This window comes from Gossypium arboreum, chromosome 7 (genome assembly GCF_025698485.1).
Source record: "Gossypium arboreum isolate Shixiya-1 chromosome 7, ASM2569848v2, whole genome shotgun sequence".
In the NCBI taxonomy this organism is placed as follows: Eukaryota; Viridiplantae; Streptophyta; class Magnoliopsida; order Malvales; family Malvaceae; genus Gossypium; species Gossypium arboreum.
The window spans coordinates 49,548,944-49,573,729 of record NC_069076.1 but is presented as its reverse complement, the minus strand read 5'-3'; the positions used below and the strand labels follow the sequence as shown (position 1 = coordinate 49,573,729).

The 24,786-nt window shown below is 34.5% G+C and overlaps 1 protein-coding gene and 1 long non-coding RNA gene across 5 annotated transcripts; one reads left to right on the top strand and one right to left on the bottom strand.

Moving 5' to 3' along the window:
- Window positions 1–854: 854 nt before the first annotated feature.
- On the bottom strand, window positions 855–24,084 carry LOC108489294 (uncharacterized). 4 transcript variants are annotated; one of them, XM_017793744.2, is made up of 17 exons: window positions 23,795–24,084; window positions 23,619–23,702; window positions 22,580–22,720; window positions 22,413–22,483; window positions 21,220–21,313; window positions 14,117–14,194; window positions 13,229–13,295; window positions 6,023–6,108; window positions 5,837–5,887; window positions 4,309–4,356; window positions 3,235–3,355; window positions 2,943–3,123; window positions 1,831–1,968; window positions 1,648–1,760; window positions 1,316–1,387; window positions 1,137–1,220; window positions 855–1,031 (listed from the first exon to the last, which is right to left on the bottom strand). In XM_017793744.2, exons 1-17 carry the CDS (start codon window positions 23,936–23,938, stop codon window positions 1,015–1,017), a joined length of 1,590 nt encoding a protein of 529 aa, XP_017649233.1. In that variant the 5' UTR covers window positions 23,939–24,084; the 3' UTR covers window positions 855–1,014. The 4 variants fall into 4 exon arrangements, with proteins under 4 accessions (XP_017649233.1, XP_017649224.1, XP_052886681.1 ...); XM_017793735.2 differs by having other exon boundaries at window positions 855–1,220; XM_053030721.1 differs by lacking the exon at window positions 1,316–1,387.
- LOC128295353 (uncharacterized) lies at window positions 15,581–16,313 on the top strand. The gene is made up of 2 exons (XR_008285741.1): window positions 15,581–15,773; window positions 16,089–16,313. It is a non-coding gene; the product is annotated as an uncharacterized LOC128295353 (long non-coding RNA).
- Window positions 24,085–24,786: the final 702 nt, after the last annotated feature.

Below are 24,786 nucleotides of genomic sequence, written 5' to 3'. Positions count from 1 at the left end.
AAATAGCTTCAAATGAGTCTAAAAGATGAGTAGAACATGAGTGATGTGTTTGGTACGTAAATGTAGCATTTCTTACATGGTAAGGGGGTGTTACAATCGTCGTAACGGTAGAAGTGGTTGCGAAGGACCAATTCTCAAAAGATTTTGGCATTATCCAATGGTAACTGATTAGTAAACCAAACTGGTGGCATCTTAGAGAAAACACACCGATGAGTTGAAGTTGACTTTTTTAGTTGATTAGTTGTTCCAGAACTTAGTCATTAGATAGGATTTGGGCTAAAACTTGCTATCGACTAACAAGGATCGTAAGTGGTTGGTCTGGATCCAAATATATACGTGGTCAAAGCTAAAATTAAGTTAAATTTTAACATATGTAATAAAGCTTTAAGTTGCCCCTTAATTGCCCAAATCTAGTCTGATCTAGTCTTTTTAGCTAATGCAATGTTTCTTATTCGCTAGGAATGTTGGCAAGTCACACTATGCATAGCTTTTGAGTCGGATAAAAGCTAGAGGTGATTCCTCTACGTGCCACGTGACATTGTTCTTACTAGCATAGCATTTATGTTTTGTACTTTATAAAGCCTAAGCTCATGTGATCTTTGTACCAGTTGGAACTTGAGCTCTTTTGGGCCTTGTTACAGGCCTTAGCCCATTTGGCCTGGATATAACAATAATGAATAATAAAAATTTTCAGTGATTAAAAATATTTCCAAATGAATGCTTTTATATATAAATCTCTCTCTCTCTACATATATATATAAACTAGTTTTTAAATTCTTATCTAAGTTTGTTTTTCCTTTTTCTGACGTAAAAGATTGTAGTAAAAATTTGCAAATGCTTGAACTCAAAATCCATACCCAGTAAATGGTACTTCTTGAAATAATTTCATCACCAAGTTAAGCTTTGAGTAATATTCTTGTTCTTACAATTCTTCAGATTCAGAGTAATTTTATAGTTCTACAATAAAAGCCAATATCAAACTACAATACAGTGCTCCTTGAGCCCTAGGAAGCTTTATCTACATATGGCTTCTGCTCAAAATTTACTTAGTGTAAATAACGAAGTACATAAGACAAAAAAGAAAGGAAAAAGAATCTACATTTTGAAGTAGATGTTGAAGAACATTGTCGCCATACCTTTTCCAGCAGCACTCATCTTTCCATAAAACTTATTCAGACATCGCTTCAGCTTCTCCATCCACAAAACCAGAGTCGTTACCCCTGAAAATGTTAAAATGTTCCAATCATTCAGGTACCTTTTTTTTTATTACCTGACATACCTACATATCAGAACTTATGAGAAGAAAAAACCTTACCTATAGTAAGCCTTAGAAGAATGTATTCTATATTTCCTATCAATCTGGTATATAGGGCCAATGATGTCAAATCTGAACACACGAGGATAAAGTAATCGTATTCCTTAAATTGTAAATTAAAACAAAATATGCGACCACAAAATCAGTTCCTTCCAAGAATACCGACGTTAACTGCTCATGAATATAAAAATCTCTTTCTTACTATACACTCGTAAATGTACAAACACAACAACAGATGCATCCATTAAAAGCTCTCCCTGGCTTGGCCAGATAACAACTGATTTAGAATAAAATTAAAGGAAAAAAAAAAAGGGTTTAGAAGAACTGTTTACCAGAGCATGGATTCGACTTCAGAGAGAGACCAAGTGAGGCATATTTTCCATAGGTTAGCAACCTCACCCATTTTGAAGCACCAAGCTTGCTTACTGTAGATCTCAGTAATTCACTAAAACAGAAAAGACCAAAATGAGATTAGGAGCTATTGAACTCCAAATAGGCTACTGAATTTATCTTACTCTGTCCGCAATATTATGAGAAAGTTGGAAGGAAGAGATTCCATAAACGAAGATATGTCCTCCATCTCTAGAGCCTTTAAATGTTGTTTCATCTTCTTTTGCTCTTCAACCAACATTCCCTTCCCAATGCCAGATTTACTGCCAATCAGATTACAGAAGGGATAATTAGATTGGTATCATAATTGTTATAATATAATAGTCAGTAAACTGAACCTTCAATCTATCCAGTCAACACCTCTCCCAAAACAAAAAACACAGAAGGAAAAATGGAAGATGCCTCACCATATCAGGGGGATAGGAACCTACAGAAAGATTTATGCTTCTAGTTATCATTTAAATGAATACTACTAAACATGTGTTTGGAAAGCCACCTGTAATTGAATTTGAGTGCAATTGTGTATAATTATATGCGTGACAAGTGTGGGTAATCATTATAATTATTAAGTCCCACTGAATTAAATATAAACATAAACGTAGCACCCCAGTTACTTGCCCCAAGAACTCTTATAATTATAAGAAATTCTAATTCTCTACAAGTGTTTGGTTGACAAAGTATAATTATAACTTAAGAAATAAAACAAAAAAAGACCAAAATATAAAGGTGATACACGGTTTCTTTATGCTTAATTTAAAGACAAATAACTACAAATTTCTTCAAATAATCAAGTTTTGATAAGTGGATTACTATCTCAACGAGAAATTTCTTTAAGGGACTAAAAAATCTCTTCGAACAGACTAGCTTGTGCTGCAATAAACCAATAATCAATTATTAGTACTGCAACACTTGAGCTCGGGTGCTGCAAATTATGATCCTCCCAAAAATGTAATATCTGTTTGTCTTAGAAAAATGACCAGCCTGAAAAATATATCTATGATTTCCAATATCATATGAAGTATAGTAATCATGAAAGTTACATTTGCCAAGTGCTATTATCAAAGATGACAATTCCATAATCTATAGCAAATTATAAACTTCTTCCAACTATTGTTTCGATTCAAATTCTTAATGGAAAACCTTATCAGCATCCTACTTAATGATCATAAAAACTAACAATCCTTGACAAATAGCAAGATTAAAGAAAAGAAATTAGAAAAGAAGAAATGTAGATCACCTATCTATAGTCCTTCCAGAGAAAATGATGGGCAAGTATCTGTAGTACTTCCCAACACCAAACCGTTCAGCTAAATGCTGTATCTTTCTTGAGTCTAAAAGAATCAAAGCCTTCCAAAGCTGACAATATTCAAGCCTAAACTCTTCATCCAATTTTTTGCAGATTCCATGGTCCAAAAGAACTGCATTTTCAATCTTCTCATCATAAAGGTAAGTTCCACAATGACATCCTCACATGATTAGTAATGTTCATCTTAGATAGAAAATAATAGAAGTGAACAATCAGGACATACCCAAAGAAAAGCCACCCTGACCTTCTATAGACACCAATATATTACCAGGGTGTGGATCTCCATGCAAGAAACCGTGAATGAATATCATTTCAGCAAACACTTCCAACAACTTTTTTGCAACCTTCAAAACAAACCAAATGAAGGCAACTCAAGCACAACTACCTCATTACAATAGAATGAATATTCTGTAAATCTCCTACTCAAATTACACAGAAGGACTCGATTCCTTGGCTGTCAAACATGTTGGATGTCATAGACAAGAAATTCAGTTAACAAAAGAAGAGCAAAGGAAATGCCCAGAAAATTCACCAATGAAAGTTGAAATTCGAAGTAAGGAAAAAAAAAATGAATAAAGCACCAGCAAATTCAGGAATAAACACAGAAAAGGGGGGGAAATCAGCAGAAAATGCCAAAATCAAACTCCCAAAAAGCCAACTTTGGATTTGCTACTTTGTCACTAGACCTATCCAATGGTCAGGTAGCCCACACAGCCCGTTTGGCTCAGACAGACTTGGGCGGGGCTTCAACAAGAATTTTTCACATCAGGTTGGTGTGGCCTGGCCCGAATTCAATTTAAATAATAAAAAATTTTAAAATTTAAAATTAATTATAAAAATATAAATATCAAATAAAATATATTTTTTATATTTTATTAATTTTTTAATAGTAAAATGAGCTTTTTGGGCAGGCCAGGCTAGGTCGAAAACCGGCTTGGGCTTGAAATTCTTTTTAAACCGGCCTCAGTCTAGCCCATTGACACCTCTACATGTGACAAGAAGGGTAGAAAACAGATAAGTGCATATATTTTCTTGAATGGCATGTGTATTAGAAATTAGAAGGCTAGGATTTATACACAACCAGAGACTATAAACTAAGAAACAATAAATAAATTCTCTAGATTAGCACTAAAACCAAGGGTAAAATGATTCCCAAAATCACTATAATTGAAACATAATGTCCTAAATGACTAACTGATATTTTCCACACTAAAATCACTCTAATTGCTATTTTCCACATCACTATCATAAGAAAATTTTAGAAACATTTCTCAAAAAAGAAAAAGTAAGAAGAAACCTTCTCAGGATTTATTTTCATTCCCTTCAGAAATACAACATCATCAACCTGAAAATAATAGTATGTTATTGTCAACCCAAAAGCATAATATGCAAATGAAACAAGGGCAACATCAACAAAAATTCTATAATTGTATGGATGAGGATATAGTACCGAATCCAAACTATTGCCACAACTCCTTACCCAAAATCATGTTCCAAAACACATTGTTCCAATGACAGGAAGTTCACAAATTGAGCCCTACTAAGTAGCGATCTAGTTAGAAGATAAAGTAGAGAAAACAAAAGAATGTATTTTCAAAAAGAAGAGTGTAGAGTTGCTCATTGAAAGGATTTGCAAGTTCTAAAGCTTTTTAAAAGGCTTTTCCACATGACATGGGGGAATGGAATCCAAAAGTACCTGTTTGGTCAAATAAAAGCTTCTAATGCATTTTAAATCATTTTTCCTCTATAGCTCTTCCTTCTCCAAATTCATACTACATATAGCGTATGAGGATTTAAATGAGTTTGCATAAACTAACTAAAGCAACTCTCAAATGTAACCCAATACAAGCACAAGTTGATTAATTATCACACTTGATTGAATATCTCAAACCTTCACTGCGTAAGAACTGAAGATTCCACTTTTTAATTAGCTTTTTAACAAAATTGATGTCCCATGTGATTAGAACCCATGACTAAATAGGGTGAAAGATGTGGACAGAGAATCTCATATCACTTGCATATTGTAAGCTTAAGTGATGTAAAGGTATTTAACACCTCTAGTCGTTACTCATATAGCCTTTAGGTTGAATTGTGATTCAATAACCCCACAATTCTTCATTAGAGTCAAGGAATTGCCTTGTTCCGTTCTGCATGCTAAGAACCACAATGTAAAAACTTGGCAACACATTCTGAAGTCAATTAAAGAATGATGATAGCTCAATCACATGGTAACCTAATATAATCCTTCAATATTTGAAGCATGCCTTTGAAATTTCAGGCTTAGTAACTCTAGGTTGATGCTAGTAATGTCTATTTCATTGGATTTATCTTCCAGCAAGCAGTTCGTTAAAAACAGATATATGGCAGTGGAAATGTGAAGAAATTTCACTCTTTGTTGATTGACTTCTTGAAAAAAAAAATACATGGGTATTTATATACAAAAATTAGGAAGAAAAAGGGAAATAAAATCCCTAAATAAAGGCTAATTACATCCCAAAAACTCTGCTATATCCCAAAGTATCTGCTATACCAATTAATCAATACAGTTCTTTCTCAAGTTGGAAATAGCTTAATCTTTCCTTGGCAAACTAATCTAAGCTGCTTTCAAAGCCAACCTCTAACTATAACTATCTGATGCAAGTTAGTCTTAACAGACAATTTGCACCTAGACACAGAAGGTAAACCCAGTAAAAATAATAAAAAGATACATAAAACTCGGGGTGGTTAAAAAAACAAGGATAAAATTCAAACAAACACTTCTATTTCATTATTTTCATTGTTTTTCAATTCACTCCAGAAAAGGTTGATTAGTTGTATGCTCTTACCTTCTGACCATGGCAAAACTGCATTGTGAGAACTTGATTTGTCGTCAAATCCTGAAGAGTAGAATGTAGATTTTACATAAACCGAACATTTTTACATAGTTACACCATATTTTGAAGCATGGAATGTTAAACATAACCAATAAATGATATAACTAGAAAAGGAAGAGTAAAACAACCATTTCATACCCAAAATATACGAGGTATTCGAACAAATTTGTTGTTTCGAAAGTTGTTAGACATTGTCTCAAAGTTTCTTGCCTCTTGAACAAAATCTATGGACATATAGAACGCAAAACCAATAAATGTTGCATCCAGAGAAGTAAGCAACTTAAAATTACTTCTACAGCACTCGAGGTTCTAAAGTTGAAAACAAAATGAAAGAAGGATATCAACTGATATCTGGGTCAGCCAATTTCAACATTAATCTTCTGAGTAAATTAGGTAAAAGTCACTGAGGTTTAATTATGATTCAGAATCGAAACACTAGTTTGGCTAATGAAAAGATCTCCACAATACCTTGGCATGTATTATCTTAGAATATTTTAATGATTGCCAAATGGAATTATATACCAATAATGCCTTTCAAACAAAAACAAAGCCCTATGACACAAGAACCAGAAAATAAAGCACATCATAAGTTATCTTATTCACCGCTTCATCATTCTCACCATATCTCTATCACTAATCACATTATCTTTTTTTATTAATAATATAAATCTTGAAAAATAGAAGGAAAAAATCGTTTTATTCTAATTTCCACATCATTTTGTTCAATGTCTCTTTGTTTTTTTGTTGAAGCACATATAATATCCAAGCAATGTATCAAGAAGTAGCAATCTGTTATAAAATTGCTTTGAAAAGCTTAACAATTCATGATTGCGGACTGTTTACAAATTTGTTTATTTGGGTAGATTCTTAGTTCCTAATTTCTAGTGATTTTATTCTATTGTACTTACTGTATCTTACTGTATCTTTCCTATTTTAGGCTTCAACATTTTGTATGCATACCAATGTAAATTGATCAAATAGAAACACAAGGGAATCAATTTAATCTTGTTTTAGAATTCTTCAAAAATCTTTATGGTATCAGACAAGGTAGCCAATTCCATGCCGGTTTTGGCCGTATTGGCCAATGTACACTGTTCTAGTAGTAAACCGAAACATCCAACTCTCTTTTCTGCATCGTTGAAATTTTCAACATATATTGGTCGCATTGGCTCGTTCCAGCCAATTCCAGTCAGACCGACCAGAACAATGTATACTTGCTAGTGCATGAACAAGGTTGAAAATAAAAGTAAACTTACATATATAGGATAATCATGTTGTTTATGGAATGATCTCTTTTCCCTTGTTCATTTTGGATTTGTTTAATAATAGATTTTTATTTGTGAAACTTATTGGTGAATATTTTATATAATTGATGAATATTTTATATTGCAAATTTATTTAATCTCATTCATTTGATATTTGTAAATACTTTTATATACATATATTAAATATGGATTTTAAATATCGATAAATCCAAAATGATACATTGAAACTAACCGATACTAGTATGTACTAATTTCAATAGAAAATCGGTGCGTTCATCGATCCTATCAGAGCCTTAAATCCTGATGTAAGGTTCCAAATGAGAATTTTTTTTTTCCACATTCTCTTACACCCTAGAAAGCCAAAATTAGTATTTCCCCCCATTTAGGCCATTTTTCTATTCTCACCCCATCGTCCTTCCAGCATGTATGTCTAACATGCCACTTTGTGTAGCTCACCCCGCTAGAGTTCTTTCTATCTCATCATTGGCTTCATCGCTGAGTTACCCTCCTATATTTATTGCTGTTGACTCTATTGGTGGTGACTAAAAGGACTCTATTTGTTATAGTAAGTCTTTGCTAACTCCATTTTAAGGATTTTTTAGGTTCGGCTTTTTAAATTGTTGTATCTAGTTGCTAGGCTTGGTTATATTTCTTTACCTTTTATTGAAAAATGGTGGATGATAAGAAAATCATGGCCATTAGTACTTGTTGGAATTCCTAAGATTAAGGACAGAAAACTTACCTTATTACTAGTAGTTCCCTTGTAAATAGAAACTAATCTCAGTCACTGATTAGGAAGTTACTGTTTTTTAGGGATTGTTTCCTTGTTTGTGTTAATTCCTCTCTTTATAGGTGTAAACTAATTAGCAGAATGATAACAATCTTTTTCTAAGTTTGTTCATGGTATCAGAGCTTTAGGATTCATTCGATCCTGCTCATTCATCTCTAATCTCCTTCCTAAAATCCTCCGGTTTAGTCCTCCTCCCATGGGTGACGTCAATGAAACTCATCAAACCGAGACTTCACAAATAACTCGTAATGTCAATCGGAATCACCAAGGTGAACTTAATTCCTCCCTCATAATCACCAATCATCGGCTAGATGGGAAGAACTTCTTGCAATGGTCTCAATCGGTCCTTATGGTGATTTGTGGTCGTGGCAAATTAGGATACATCAATGGAGAAATTCCACAACCAACCATAGCTGACCCGACTTATGCCACTTGGGAACTCAACAACTCGATTGTAATGGCTTGGCTAATAAATTTGATGGAAGGCCATATAAGCCGCACCTATCTCCTTTTCAAAACTGCAAAAGACATGTGGGATGCAGTCAAAGAAAACTACTCGGATCTTGGAAACGCCTCCCAAGTATTTGAGATCAAGCTTAAGTTAAAGGATATTCGACAAGGGACACTCGAAGTAACTCACTACTACAACAATCTGAAAATTTCGTAGCAGGAATTGGATATGTACTATGAGGCAGATTAAGGTGAAGGCTTGGAACATACCAAGTTTATGACTCACCTCAACAATGAACGTCTTTATGAGTTTCTAGCAGGACTGAACCGTGAGTTAGATGAGGTCCGTGGCCGAATTCTGGGTAGATCACCTCTCCCAACCATCGGTGAAGCATTTGCAGAAGTTAGAAGAGAAGACAAGCGCCGTCTTTTCATGATGGGAGACTCAAAGGAACCTAAACCTGTGACAACTCTTGGCAATCGGCCTACTGAGACCTCTGCCCTCATCTCCAAAGGTCCACAGCCACAAAAACTACGTGCTGGAAATGATTCTGAATCAACCAGACCATGGTGTAACCACTGCAACCGTGTTGGTCATACATGGGAAAAGTGCTTCAAACTCCATGGCTATCCTGAAAAAAAAAGAAGGATAATAAGACTGTCCTGTTATCCTCCACTACTGCAGATGATGTTCTCGATGTTCGCCTAACCAAAACCCAACTTGAGACTCTCCATAAGATACTTGGTACTTCCACTGCTCATGGATCTCTAGCCACCCAAGGTACTGCCCTCAATATTGCCTTTGAATCTAATAATCAATCCTCTTGGATACTCGATCGGGTGCCTCCGATCACATGACAAGTAACTCCACTTTGTTTCACACCTACACCCCTTGTCATGACAAGTCCCGAATCCGCATAGCTGATGGTTCTTACTCACCTGTGGCTGGAGTAGGAGAAGTACAAATAACAGATAATTTTTCTCTTGATAAAGTCCTACATGTCCCAAACTTGTTCTGCAATTTACTTTCAATTAGTAAACTTACTAAGGATGAAAAACTTCTTGCTGAATTTTCTACAATTGGTTGTGTGATACAGAAACAAAAATCGGGGAAGATGATTGGCACTGCTAAAGTTGATAATGGACTATATGATTGGAATAAAGACAACACATAAGGAGGATTGGCTCTATCCACTTCAAAAAAGGACACGATTATGTTATGGCACCATAGGTTAAGGCATCCAAACTTTTTGTATTTGAAGAAACATCTTCCGCTGTTATTTCGAAATAAAAGTATTAATTCCTTAAAGTGTGAAATTTGCCAATTATCCAAACATACCCGTGTGCTATACCCATTAAAACCATATATCCAGTCCCAACCATTTTCATTAATCCACAGTGACCTATGGGGAGCCAACCGAGTGAAAAATATTACGGGGGCTAGGTGGTTTATAACATTCATTAATGATCACACTAGGGTCTGTTGGGTCTATCTCCTTAAAGAAAAATTTGAAACACCCAAAGTATTCCAAAATTTTCACTCAATGGTTCGAACCCAGTTCAACTCTACCATACATACTCTCCACACTGACAATGGGAGAGAATACTTTAACTCTGTCCTAAGCCCATACCTTTCTGACCAAGGCATCATACACCAAAGCTCTTGTCCTGACACTCCTCAACAAAACGGGATCTCCGAGAGAAAAAATCGACATCTCTTTGCTGTGGCTCGAGCCATAATGTTCACCGTGAATGTTCCAAAATACTTGTGGGGAGAGACTGTCCTCACTGCCTGCTATCTCATAAACCGAATGCCATTAAAGGTCCTCAATTTCCAAAAACCTCTAAATACACTTCTAAAGTCCTTTCCTCTATTTCGTGTTCCTAATCTTCCAGCCAAAATATTCGGTTGCAAAGTTTTTGTCCATAACCATCAACCAAATCAATCCAAACTTGATCCTCGACCTCACACCTGCATCTTCATTGGATATTCCCCCACACAAAAAGGCTATAAGTGTTACTCACCAACCTTGCGCCGAATGTTTGTCTCTCGGGATGTTACCTTCTTTGACAATGAACCATACTTTACAGCATCTCATCTTCAAGGGGAGACTTTCAATGAAGATGAGACCCTTAATACTCTCCTCATTATACCTCATGATCCTACCACTACTATCACAAACAAGCCTAACAACCAAGGTGCTATGGTAATCCCAGATTTAGATACTGTTTCCCCTGTGCAGCAAGAAGTTAGCACCAAACATGTGGAAATAGATCGCCACTTTATAAAAGAAAAAATACACTCAAGAGAAGTGCATATCACCTACCTACCTACTAGACAACAAGTTGTAGACGTGTCAACTAAAAGTTTGAACAGAAACATGTTTGAAGAACTTATTGGCAAGCTGGGTTTGATAAACATCTACACTCCAGCTTGAGGGGGAGTGTTGGAATTTGTAAGATTAAGGACAGAAAACTTATTTAAGGACAGAAAACTTACCTTATTACTAGGAGTTCCCTTATAAATAGAAACTAATCTCAGTCACTGATTTTTAGGAAATTACTATTTTTTAGGGATTGTTTCCTTGTTTGTGTTAGTTCTTCTCTTTATAGGTGTAAACTAATTAGCAGAATGATAACAAACTTTTTCTAAGTTTGTTCAGTAATGATAACGCTTCATTGCATATAAGTCTAGTAAAGCTTAATGGAAACTACTTTGAATGGTTATTGTCTTACTTATTATTCATCAATACAAGAGGATTGCAGAATCATATTATTGGTGATGCAAGAAAGCTTAGACAACTGACCACAACTTGTTAAGGCATGGCTTATCAACTCCATGTAGCCCCAAATTTCCATAACATATTGCTCGAAACAACAACCAAAATATGAAAAGTACCTACTTTCAGCTAGCCATGAGTGGAGAATTATGCTTAAATCTTTAAATTTCATAATAAAATCCATAGCATAAACCAAGGTGAAATGATAATTTCCCATTACTTTTTATTAACTAAATGGCTTATGGAAAGATCTTAATTGTTATCATGACTTTCAAGCAAACTATACTAGAGAGACAGTCAAATTTCAAAAGTTGAAAAGAGCGAGTCTCTGAAATTTTAACTAGGTTGAACAAGAGTATGATCAAATCAATGTTCAAATATTTTGAAAAACCCTTTTTCCTTCTCTTGGGCAAGCATATTCCCACATCCACCAAGAAGAAAGCTAAAGAAGTTCTATGTTCTCCATAGCACCAATTGAAAACAAGAAGAAAGCTAAAGAAGTTCTATGTTCTCCATAGCACCAATTGAAAAGGATGGGTTGACCACTAGTGGTTCTCACGGGCAACTGAAATCCAATAATTTTGATAAAATCATCTTCATATGATTATTGTGCAAAGATACCAAGGAAACTTGTTGGTAGTTACATGTTAAACCCACTAGAGGACATGGAGGGAAAAGCGTCAATTCAACAAGGGCTCAAGCAAATTTGACAAAAATTATAGTCATCTAAGGAGACAACTTCTACTAAGATTTTTTCTTTTGATGAAAACCAACATCTCAAACATCTCCTGCCTCAAATTGACACTTTCTCTAGTGCAACATCCAACTTTGTGAAGTCTAACTTTGGATTTTGATACCCAAATTTTATTGGGTTCGGGCATGGAGGGAAAAGAGTCAAGTCAACAAGGGCTCAAGCAAATTTGAGAAAAATTATAGTCATTTAAGGAGACAACTTCTACTAAGATTTTTTCTTTTGGTGAAATCCAACATCTCAAGCATCTATTGTCTCAAATTGACACTCTCTAGTGCAACATCCAACTTTGTGGCGTCTAACTTTGGATTTTGATACCCAAATTTTATTGGGTCCTTTGGCATCAGTCTTAACAACCTTTGTTCGTTTAGGAATCCACTCCTTTAGAATATCCTCATTTTGAGCAGTGTTTATTCCTTTTGAAATCCATGCTCTATTAAATTTACTCCTAGTAGTAAATTTTCTCATCATAACCCTTTTTGTAATGATGTATACAAAAAAGAGAGGCATCATAGATAAAGTTTGGTTTCTTAAAAAACTTATAGAATTTGCTTTATTTTTAAAGATTTAAAAAACCCAAACCACTTTTATTAAAGAAAGCATTTTGAGATTTAAGCATATTATTCAATTTTTGTTGCCCCACATAAAACAGTAAAAACGAATAATGTAAGCTCTTATTCTTTTTGTTCAATCATCAATTTGAACTTGCATATCATTTAATCTTTTTTCAAACTCATCCTTGGCTACTGTCAATGACTCATGTTCTTCCTTAATTTTTGAAACCGCTTTCTTTTTGTTCAAATCATCAATTTGAACTTGCATATCATTCAATCTTTTGTTCAAATCTTGTTGTAGATAATCGTGTTGTGGATAATCTTGTTGTTTATTGTATAGGATGATTTTTTTTCCTTTTCTACTTTGGATTTGTTGAAATTTTAATACATTAAATGGAAAATTATTTGGTGCACTGCCAGTTGAGTTAAAAAAAACTCTACAAGCAAGGGTGAAATGCTGTCATGTGTCCCGAGGGAATATTAAAAAGATTAAAAATAAATTAAAAAAGACACATGTCACATACTAAACCCTGCTTGTGGAGTTAAAAAACTCCACTGGCAGTGGACAGAATACTAACCCAAATTAAATATTATTTTTCCCAAAATCCTGATAAATAAAAAACAGTATACTAAAACACACTGATAAATACCTGCCTAACTTGATTGACGATCATAGTTTCCCATGAAATATAAAATTGAAGCATGGATTGACAACAAGTATAAAATGACTATCAAAGGCAATTGTATAACTCACCAAGCTCCAAAGAAATTGCCTCGGTGAATTCTGAGACCAACCACAGAAACCTAAATTCCGGAAAAAACTAAACAACCAGAGAGAGAGAGAGATTAAGCAACCTAATATAACTATAATATGTTTATAAAAAATTAAATAGGAAAGCATAAGGTAAAAGGGGGAAAATAAAGACATCTAAGATTAGCTAAACATTGCAAAGACCACATTTGGAATAAGAAAAAAAAAAAGCCATCAAAACTCCTAGGTGGTACACATTATAAGCATCATTATTTGAGAGCAAAGCTATTGATATGATTTTGAATACCTAGGAGGTTCTTGTACAAATAAAAAAATGTATCTCAATCCCATTATTCCAATTTTCAATAATTTACTCCTTGTACTTCGATACTTGCAAGTAATTGAAGACAATTGATAAACCAAAAAAGAATATGTTATTATGATGCAATAGTGACGTTTCAATAATATGCAACTTTTAGCTCACAAACTAATTACGTGGACTGCTTTTTCTGTTGACACGGAAAATTTCATCTTTTACCATTTTTTTCTTAAATTCCATGTCAATAAAAGTATATTTCTACACGCGAAATCATTAAACTTGTCAGCAAAAAGCTACAGCTCATGATCAAATTACTCAAAATTATATAATATACACTTTTTATCATAGCATATTGACATCGTAAGTATCTGAACCAGAGAAAGTGTCCTACTGGCATCAATAAAGATGAGAAAGAACGACATGGCTAACTTGCAAATATGCAGAACTTTTTCAAATAGCTTAACCAAAATCCACTGAATTTACAGAACATGACAAAAACAACCTTCAATCATAAAAACAAAGCCAATATCATTTGACAAATATTAAGAAAAATTAAGGAATTTAGTGTGTACCCATGCAACAAATTCAGCAAGGGAATACATAATTCTTGTGTCTAACTTCATTTTCTTCTCTATTCCAGGGTATTGCACCTATCCTCCATAAAAGAAAAGTTATTTTGCCATCAAATACTTAATACCATATCAAAAATCTTAAATGAATCAAAAAGTATTCAACACTAAATGTTAGAAGACATAAAACCAAAGATATTAAGAGACAACAACAACAACAACAACAACAGGAAAAGGAAAACAATGATTTCTTTCCTTTGTTTCCTTGAGACAAATGAACATAACTAAAGTTATAAATGGAATAACAAAGAAAATGGCAACATATTAATTTTACAAACTTCGATGCAAGTTAGTTTTAATTAGGTTTTCAAGAGCATAGGGTATTGGTTAGATGATAAATGCGAAGGAAACAAATTCTTTTTTTCCCTTTTGATCTTAGCATGGAAAATATAGTCAATAATGGACTATAAAACATGCATTTTGTAGGAATATTCTGTAAATATTTTAGGAATATTTTGTAGATATTTTTTTTATTAAAATCCCTTATTTTAAGGGATCATATCTCCTATTTAGTATCTTTCCTAACTTAGAGTTTCCTAAAGTAGTGTCATAGGTTGTATATAAAAAATACTCTGATTTCTACATGGTATCGACTTAGGTTACGATTTCTTTTCAACCTAGACCATGTCCAAACTCCTTCTCCTACTTGGAGATTACTTCAAATCCAGAAAATTTTTCTAGTTCCGATGCTCCATCGATTAAATGCAGTTCGACTATCACCGCCATCGATTGAATGGCAACAATTTTCTTGAATGGTCCCAATCGGTTAAGATTTTTCTCTTGGGCGAGAAAGATTGGACTACGTTCTTGGTGAAATCAAGAAGCTCTTTGTGATCGATGCTGGTTTTGCTAAGTGGATGCGTGACAATGGTCGTTATGACTTGGCTCCTTCATTCCATGACCCCAGTATAAGCGAAACTTTCTTCTTTACACCACGTACCGCTGAAATTTGGAGTGCAGTCCATGAAACCTACTCTAGCACGGATAACATTGCTGAATTATATCATGTTGAAGATCAAGCACCACTCTTAAACAAGGAACCATGCTCATTACTCTCTACTACAATACCCTTATCGCTCTTTGGCAACAATTAGATTTGTATGCACATTATGATTGGGTAGATCCAAGAGATGTTGCTCTTTATCAACAAATTGTTACTCAACGAAGACTTTTCAATTTCTCCAAGGCTTAAATAAGAACACGGACGAGGTTCGCGGCGGTCTGGCTATTTCTCCTCTTCCCTCCCTTCGAGAGGCTTTCTATGGTCAAGAAGGAAGAAAGCCAAGGTGTGTGATGTTGTCGATGAACCATCTTCCACTTCGAAAGATCGCGCTTCATCGACCCATCAATCATCTCCCTCTTCCAAACGGGGAGACCTTGGTGTGATCATTGCAAAAGCCCGGCCACTCTAAGGAAAAGTGTTGGAAGCTTCATGGTAAGCCTCAGGACTGGAAGTCCAAGCACTCTCAAGATAATAAATCAAGCCTTGTTGCCACCTCTGTCACTAGTTTCACTAAAGAACAGATTGCTGAACTTCAAAAACTATTTGGAAAGTTTCAAGGGTCTTGTGAAGGTAATCTGGTCATAAAAGATCCAGAAGGTAACCTTTCTTCTCTCGCATTTTCTCCTCCCGTTGACTCCTAATTGGATCCTCGATTCGGTGCTACTGGATCATATGATTGGTAACAAGGCATTGTTTCACAATTTTTTCCATACCTTTGGTAAAGCTGTCAAAACGGCTGATGGTACCTTGTGCAAAATAGAGGGACATGGCACTGTTATTCTCAATGAACAGATTGCACTTAAAAATGTTCTCTTTGTACCAAATTTGGCGTGCAATCTCATCTCTGTTAGTAAATTGTCCACAGACTTGCACTGCTCTGTAATTTTTAATGATCGTGATTGTACTTTGCAGGCACTGAACTCGAAGAAGATGATTGGTAAGGCCAGCTTGCATAATGGTCTCTACATCCTCCCTACCTCTCCTAAAATCGAGATCTCCAAGTCATTTACCGCTTTAGGAAAAGTTGATACTGTTATGTTATGGCACTTTCGTTTAGGCCATCCTAGTTTCCAATACCTTGCAAAATTGTTTCCTGCTCTATTCATTAATAAAAGGCCTAATTCTTTTTCTTGCAAAGTTTGCTCTCTTGCCAAACATACTAAATCATCTTATTTTCCTTCTACATACAAGCCTTCTTACCCTTTTGCTTTGATCCATAGTGATATTTGGGGCCCTTCTCGGGTGAAGAATGCTGATAATTGTAAGTGGTTTATCACTTTTATTGATGATCACATGGGATAACTTGGACTTATTTGCTGAAAGATAAATCTGAAACTGCTAGTGTTTTTGTGCAATTTTATAACATGGTTCTCACTCAATTTGGGTCTAAAATCCAGCTCTTTAAACTGATAATGGCGTTGAATTTTTGCTAGGTCTTTAGGTGATTTTTTAAGGAAAAAGGCATAGTTCAGATTAGTTCTTGTGTTGGAACCCCACAAAAAACGGCATTGCCGAAAGAAAAATAAGCACCTTCTTGAAGTTACTCGTTCTCTTCTATTTACCACTAATGTTCCTAAATATTTGTGGGGGAAGCCTTATTAAGCGCCACATATTTAATCAACCGGATGCCTAGTAAGGTTTTAAAATTTCAAACGCCTCAATCTATATTTTTGCAAAGACTTTCCTCATTTTAAGCCTATCTCCTCCATTCGCCACTTAAAATTTTTGGCTGCACTGTTTTTATCCAAAATATTGCTCCTAATAAGTCCAAGTTAGATCCTAAGTCTTTAAAATGTGTATTGGTTGGGTATTCTTCACTTAAGAAGGGTTATAAATGCTATCATCCTCCTTCTAAACGATTTTTCACCACTATGGATATAACATTTAATGAGCAGGATTCCTATTTCACTCAAAGGAAATTGGGGAAACATGGAGTGATTTTCACCACAATGTATCTCCTCCTAATCTTCATTCTCAACCTTCGAATTGCCATTTTGTTCGCCATTATCTGCAGATCATCACCGTGAATGCTCCCATTGATTCTCCTGTAGTACCTATGACTAATTCACCTACACCCACTTTAAACACTCTTCCCGAAAATACACCTACTCCAATTGATGTCTTCAAAAACACCACCACCCAAACAACTTCGTGTCACACAAGAAAAGAAGACATATCCACGAGATCTGTTTTGCAATCCGATTCTTGCCGAGAATTGGATTCGGGTCCGATTGCGAAATGGAAGAAGAAATCAAGAAGTCCACTACTCTAGATGACTTTCCTATTGCTATTAGAAAAGGGTTAGACAAAGGCACCAAGCATCCTATTGAAAAATTCTATCGGTTATAATTCATTGATGCCGTCTTTTCAAGCATTTACAGCAACTTTGGATAAAGAACAGTTCCCACAAGCATAGTGAAGCTCTAAAGGATCCAAAATGGAGAAGGGTCATGAAGAGGAAATTTGTGCACTAGAGAAAATGCTACTTGGACCATTACGCACCTTCCTCAAGGAAAAAAGGTCATCGATCGTAAATGGATCTTTGCTGTAAAGTATAACTCCAATGGCGGATCCAACGATACAAAGCTAGACTAGTGGCCAGAGGTTTCACGCAAACATATGGGATAGACTTCACAGAAACTTTTGCACCTGTGGCAAAGCTTAACACTATTCGAGTACTCCTAAGTTTGGCTGTAAATTGCGATTGGAAATTACACCAACTTGATGTAAAAAACGCATTTCTTAATGGCAAGCTTGAGGAAGAAGTCTATATGCAATTGCCACCTGGCTCAAAGTCTATTGAAGGTAGCAACAAGGTTTGCAAGCTCAACAAGTCTCTATACGGGTTAAAACAATCACCCAGAGCTTGGTTCGAGAGGTTCACTAAAGTCATTCTTCAAAATGGCTACAAGCGTCCCTTGCCGATCATACGCTTTTCATCAAGGTAACTTCTACAAATAAGAAAGCTATCCTAATTGTGTATGTGGATGACATCATTCTTCTGGAGATGATGAGGAAGAGATTAGCAATTTGAAGAAGTTGTTAAACAGGAATTCAAACCAAGGACTTGGGAAAGCTAAGGTATTTCCTAGGAATGAAGGTGGCAAGATCAAAAGAAGGACTTGTGATCAACCGAGAAAGTATGTACTTGATTTACTCAAAGAACCGGTTTTCTTGGTCGTAAGTTTACCGATACACCAATGGAGGCAAACTTGAGATTCAATAAAGAAGATGAGTCCTTAGTAGACAGAGAGAAATTTCAAAGGTTAGTTGGGAAACTAATCTACTTATCCTTGACAAGGCCGATATAGCTTTTCCGTAAATGTGATAAGTCAACACATGACTAATCCTCTTGAAGAGCATATGGCAAAGACAAATAGAATTCTCAAGTACTTGAAGAAAACTCCGTGACACGGCTTAATGTTTAAGAAGACACAAGATGAATCATTAAGATTTTTACAGACTCTAGTTGAATGGAGATCTCACCGAAAGAAGATCCACTAGTGGGTACTGCACTTTTGTTTGGGGTAACCTTACAACTTGGAGAAGTAAGAAACAATCTGTTGTTTCAAGAAGTAGTCTTGAAGTGAATTTAGAGCACTAGCTTTGGGGATATGCGAAGGAATTTGGCTACTTAAATTACTAAAAGAACTTGGCACAAATCGGAGGATCACTTTGAAGTTTTGTGTGATAATCAATCGCCATTCAGATTGCCAAGAACCCGATTCAACATGACCGAACAAAGCATGTTGAAATTGATAGGCATTTTATTGCCGATCAAGTCAACAAAAAGACAACCACTCTTTCTTACATTCCTTCGTAGGATGATTGTAGACATTCTTACCAAGGCTTTGCCAAAACACGTGTTCAATAAATTCCTATTCAAGCCGGGATTATACAATGTATATTCTCCACTTGAGGGGAGTGTAGGAATATTCAGTAAATATTTTAGGAATATTTTGTAGATATTTTTTATTAAAATCCCTTATTTTAAGGGATCATATCTCCTATTTAGTATCTTTCCTAACTTAGAGTTTCCTAAAGTAGTGTCATAGGTTGTATATAAAAAATACTCTGATTTCTACACATTTCATAAAAAATAAATATATCTACACTTAACTTTTGTATGATAGTAGAATACCAAAATAAGTAATAGCTTTGACTCCTAACCTAAGAACATGGTCCCTCCATACTTTCTAGATAAAACAAATAACAAGAAACCTAATACATAATAGATATAACACCTCTTAACACTACCCCTCAAATGTAGATTATAAAGGCCTTACACATGAACAACCTTGCAGAGGTTATCAACCTCACATAAGACACCTGTGCTCTAGCCTCTAATGTCATATTAAACATCAAATCAAAAAAAAAATAGCAATAACTAGAGGAATCTAACTTGAAAATAGGACCACAAGAAACTCAATACTTAATAAATGTAGGATAATAACACTTCACACTCCCACAGGGTTAGGCAAGAAGAACACAACATACCTTAACTCTAATACCTTATTAAGCATCCAACATGGTACTAAGTGGAGAATCCCAACTTAAATATAAGACCGCATGAAACCCAACAGTTAACAGATTGCAATAACACTACTTAACAATACGCAACCGCCTTTCTCATGTCTTTTATTTTTATGACATTGTATCATTGCCAACAAATTCCAACCTAACAACTCAACTACCAATGCATATTAAACTCAATAAAATGTTTCTTTTCAATAATGATGGGAAACTAACATCACCCATTTGGCAAGGTAAAGTAACAATAACAACTAATAATCTTCAAGAGTAAGTACCCAATTCATAAGGTAAGCTCCTACTTGACTGTTAATTTGAAGAGTGTCAAGTTCATAATCCAAGCTTCTCTTTTAAACGTTATGAGAAATTTACAACCACCTAGCCCACATATGAGTTGGCTCCCCATGGTAAGTAAAAGGTAAAGCATGCACAACTCCTCCATCAAAAAGTTCAACTTTACTCACCCAAAATTTGATTTTCGAATGTTATTAATTCAATTATCAGTTTAAACATGTAAATAAGTAACATAGTCAACAACTCATTATTTATGTTAACATGCAATGACAAAGATCCTACAAACTCATTCTTGCTAACAAATAAATCACATGACACTACAGTCATTGTTTTAATTATTCTTTAAAATAACAAAATCGCTTGGTTTATAACATGTAAATAGTTTGATTGAAAAGGACTTCATGGCACTTGCTACACATTTGCCTTAATTTTGATATCATAATTTCATTAGATTTTAAAAGTAGTTTTATAAAGTAAGTTATTATCTAACTCACCCATCCATTTTATATAATAGTAGAGACCATATCTTACAATGACAAGTCAAAACAACTTACGTTATTAAATTAACAGCAAGAAAAAGCATGTATTTGCCCTTTTCTGCCACAAGGGAACATGCAATCAATTGTGAGCTCGTTTTTTTGTCATAATTACTTAAAAATTGCACTAGACTCTAAAGTATAAGGATCTAGCAAGTACTTTAATCATTTGTCTCATTTCATGTTCAGATGTTTCTATTTCAAGTATCTTTGTGGCTAGGTTCAATGACCTTTTCAATCAACCTAGGTCAAGTACCATGATGGTTTGGGCAAGTTTTCGAGACTGGTTAGAGTTTTTTCAATAGTAGATGAAATCACTTCAAAAATCTTTCTATTCACTCTACCCATCTAGATATAAGATGGACTTGACAAAATTATACACTACACACTTATCCGAAATGAACATGACACAAAAAATAACAAAACGATGACATGATAAGAACAGGTAACACGAATATGACAAATACGCAAATGTCTCAAAATCTTTTTGAACAAATTATTAACAAATCAAAATTTATAAAGATATAAAATATCTTAAATACGATTATGACATGGCAAAATACACAAACCACCATGGCTTCATGAATTATCATGTCTAGTATAAGACAGGCATTTAATCACAACTAAACAATATAGTACAAAGAGAAAACAACAAAAGAGTTAGCAATATTATGCCAACTAACCTTAATAGCTACTTCTTGATGGTCTTTCAACATTGCATGATGCACTTGCGCAATGGATGCAGCAGCGATTGGCTGCTCATTAAACCAAGTAAATCTAAAATTTACACAGAAATCTTCTAGTCAACAGAAAATTTAGGTAACACACACAAGATGAACCAATGAATAAAATTTTGCTTCTCCCTTTTTCTTTTTTTGTTCTACAGGATCTTATAGCAAGATATTCAGTTCCATAATCAACTGTTAGATCTATTTCTATCAAATACCTACAAAAGAAGTTATACTATTTTAAAAGCTTAACTAGTCAGACCTTCAAAGGCAAAAAAATAACCATAAAGATTGCAACTTAAAACCAAATTAGAAACAAGTGGGGAGGCCTGACCTAAATATAAAGGCCAAAAGAGTGTTTCATTTTGATTTCACTTTACCCAAAAGGACACATTTCTAGGGAGGCAAGAGCTTAGCAATAGTTGAGATTGCAAGGGTTTGAATTTTAAATTGTTACAGATTTGCATAAAGAGACAAGATTTATATATAATACAAATTCTTTGAGGAAGCTTTGCAATAGGTAGATACATGGTAAAGGGACTCTTAAGTAGATTCAAGATGCATTGGGCTAAAAATATAAACAATTCAGGATTCTAAATGGCTTGCTATAAAGACAACTCATAATTTAACGATTTTATATATACTGTACATAAATGTAGGTATATGTATAAGACTTTTGATTTTATTAGTAAACAAAAAAGACAACTTCATTCCATAACGTGATGTGTACAAAAGATAAATTTATCATATTTAACAAGAAATCAGGACCAAAAGGCTTAATGTTTCCTTCACTTCCATCTGAATAAAAAAAATTTGCATTATATGACCCAAGTTTCATACTTCCATTGTTATAGAGAAAGCTATTCTTCCTTTTTAACTATTAAAAGAACAACTAACAAAAAGAAACTAAAAGGTAATGAAATCAGGTAGTGTACCATCTGCACTTTTCTTGATTTGCACTACACCCTAATTCCTAGAAAAACACCTTGACAGCCCTGGCAGGTAGTGTACCATCTGCACTACATGTCAGCACCTAATACGCATTTATTAATTCTCAACAGGATCATGCTGATTGAACACGAGAAACTTCGAGGAAAGATATAAACAATTATATGAGTCCAAACTATGATTAAAGAAATGCAACTTACAGCTCTGACAGATCCTGGCCAAGATTGCTGACTAATACTTCTTTTATGACCTTAAAATCATAAGGAACCACCTACAGTAACATAGGAATAGAAATTAGAATGAGAACCTATAAGTTGTGTCTCTTAGGGATACATTATATGCAGAGAAGAAAATGAGATTAACTCACTTGATCCTGCAACGAGGAAAGGGTCAAAGAGTATTCTTTAGGAATCTGACGAAGGGAAGAAACAAACTGGCCAGCTTTCACATAAAAACCTTTGTTTATTTCACATAATTTCAGCAATCTTTTAGCTGAGCGCAAATGAACCTAATTAGCACGGAAAAAACCATATATTCAGCATAAAGTGCATACGTCAGATCAAACATTCAACAAAGCTGAAGCTTACCTATACAGCCTTTGGAGTCTAAAAAAATCTTATACAAAGAAATTTATTTTGTTTCTTTGACTATTTGAGGAAAAAATATAAAGATGACTGGAACTAACATTTCTTTGAATTACTTTCACAGACATTATAAAAGTGTGAACATGTATGACAAGGTTATATTTTTCTTCTTTTTGTATCTAATTTATTTCAGTTTTTGGGACCACAATAGCTCTTATACATATTTTCGTAACTACAGTTTCTTTGGTTCTTACAAGTGGAGGAAAAAAACAGAAATAACTATATAACGGTTTTTCAGAAGAGTTAAAATCAATATATATAATTTTGCGATTTTAATAGCCTAATGAATTAAATGAAAACTTTTGAATAATTTAGTGAGTATTTTGTAAATTTTTTAAATTGGATAATCAAATCGCAAATGTAGTTTAGCCATGCATTATCAATCCAGTCATGGAGGAAATGCACTTTAAAAAGATTCTCCCAAGAAGAGGTAACTCAGTTGAAGATAAAGGCAACAATTAAAGGAGCTTAATTTCAATTTCCTATGTTCGCTTTTAATTTCATGCCTAAGAGTAACAGAACACATGCATTACAAGACATTGTTCGGCATCAAAAGCTCCAGGTATATGCTTACTATTATTCAGTTTTTGATATCTCGAACGTTGCTAAAAGGTAAAAGAAAATAGGGAAAACCAAAATCAGATTTGATAAATAAGGAGAAAATGGTTTTAGGGTAAATTTGCAAGGAATTTCTAGTTTATAGAAAGGCAATGATGATGATAATAATAATTCAATTTAGTTTAATGGAATATCAAAAGGAACCTCAGATAATAGACGACGATACTCATCGCAGTCGTTCGGAAGCCCATATAAAGAATACTTGTAGTCAGCAACGGTGATAGCAACCTGCATAACAATCAACAAATCATAATTAGAAATTTTCAAAAAGGAAAAAGTAAAAAATAAGAGAGGTCGAGAGAAAGAGAGAGAAGTCGGACAGTGCAGATTGCACGAGAAGAGCGAAGAATGCCTTCGCAAACGGAAGAGTCGGAGAAGGGGTGAAAATTGGCTTGAGATGAGAAGCAGCCCGCAGTGATTAGGCAAAAAGCAGCCGTGGCTTTCGCCGGAAACTTAGATACCATTTGTTTGCTCAATCTGCCTGCCTACTGCTAGCCCCATGCCTATATTACTGCGGGAGTCGGGTCATGCAAAAGGGTGTGCAAAATTTCCATCCTACAGATTAAGGGATTAAGGGTTATTTTGGATGGGTTATTCATTATGGTTGCTTTAGTTTACTTTTTTATCTCATGATATCCTATTTAATTTTATCATCATTATTATTTTTACATTAATTACACATAAGTATACCGTCCATTCAAACCTATTTTAAATCTACCCAACCGAATCGAATAAACAAAGAAAATTAATTTTTTGTTAATTTGATTAGCTATATTAGTTTAAATTGTCAATTAGGTTTTGTTTTGGTTTTGATAACCCAAACCGAATAAATAGAATAAACTGATTTTGTGTTAGTTTTATATCAATTCAAGTGTCACGGGTCGCAGATCAAAACTCATGGCCATTACGCACAGAACGTCCCATGGAGATCAATTGATTAAATAAGACTCATTTGACCTACTCGAACTGGTTCAATTCATGAAAAATATGGAGAGTAATTATTGTAAATCTTAAGGGATAAAAGAAATATAGAGTTTAAATCTCTTTATACTCTCATTTTGTAGATAGACACAAATCTCAACCGTTGATGTAATTCGATCTGTATCATTGGATCTAAAGGAGCTTAACAATAAATAGACATTTACTCAAATACTTTATGTGTGTTGCTTTCTTGTGGTTTTTCCTGTACTTTTGTTGCTCTTTTCTTTTTGGAGTTTGCTTCCATTTTGTTTTGGTACCTTAGAGAATTTTTATAACACTCCAAACCCGACTGAGTAGGTTTGACCCAAATTTGGCAGGCTACATTAACCAC

What these genes read in the sequence shown, in the direction of transcription:
- LOC108489294 (XM_017793735.2), bottom strand. Translation starts at nt 23,938, where the DNA reads ATGGTATCTAAGTTTCCGGCGAAAGCCACGGCTGCTTTTTGCCTAATC. An exon ending in TTTCCTCGTTGCAGGATCAA is followed by an intron (nt 22,484 to 22,579) that starts GTGAGTTAATCT and finishes ATGTTACTGTAG; the next exon opens with GTGGTTCCTTATGATTTTAA. An exon ending in TCTTCTAAGGCTTACTATAG is followed by an intron (nt 1,221 to 1,315) that starts GTAAGGTTTTTT and finishes TAACATTTTCAG; the next exon opens with GGGTAACGACTCTGGTTTTG.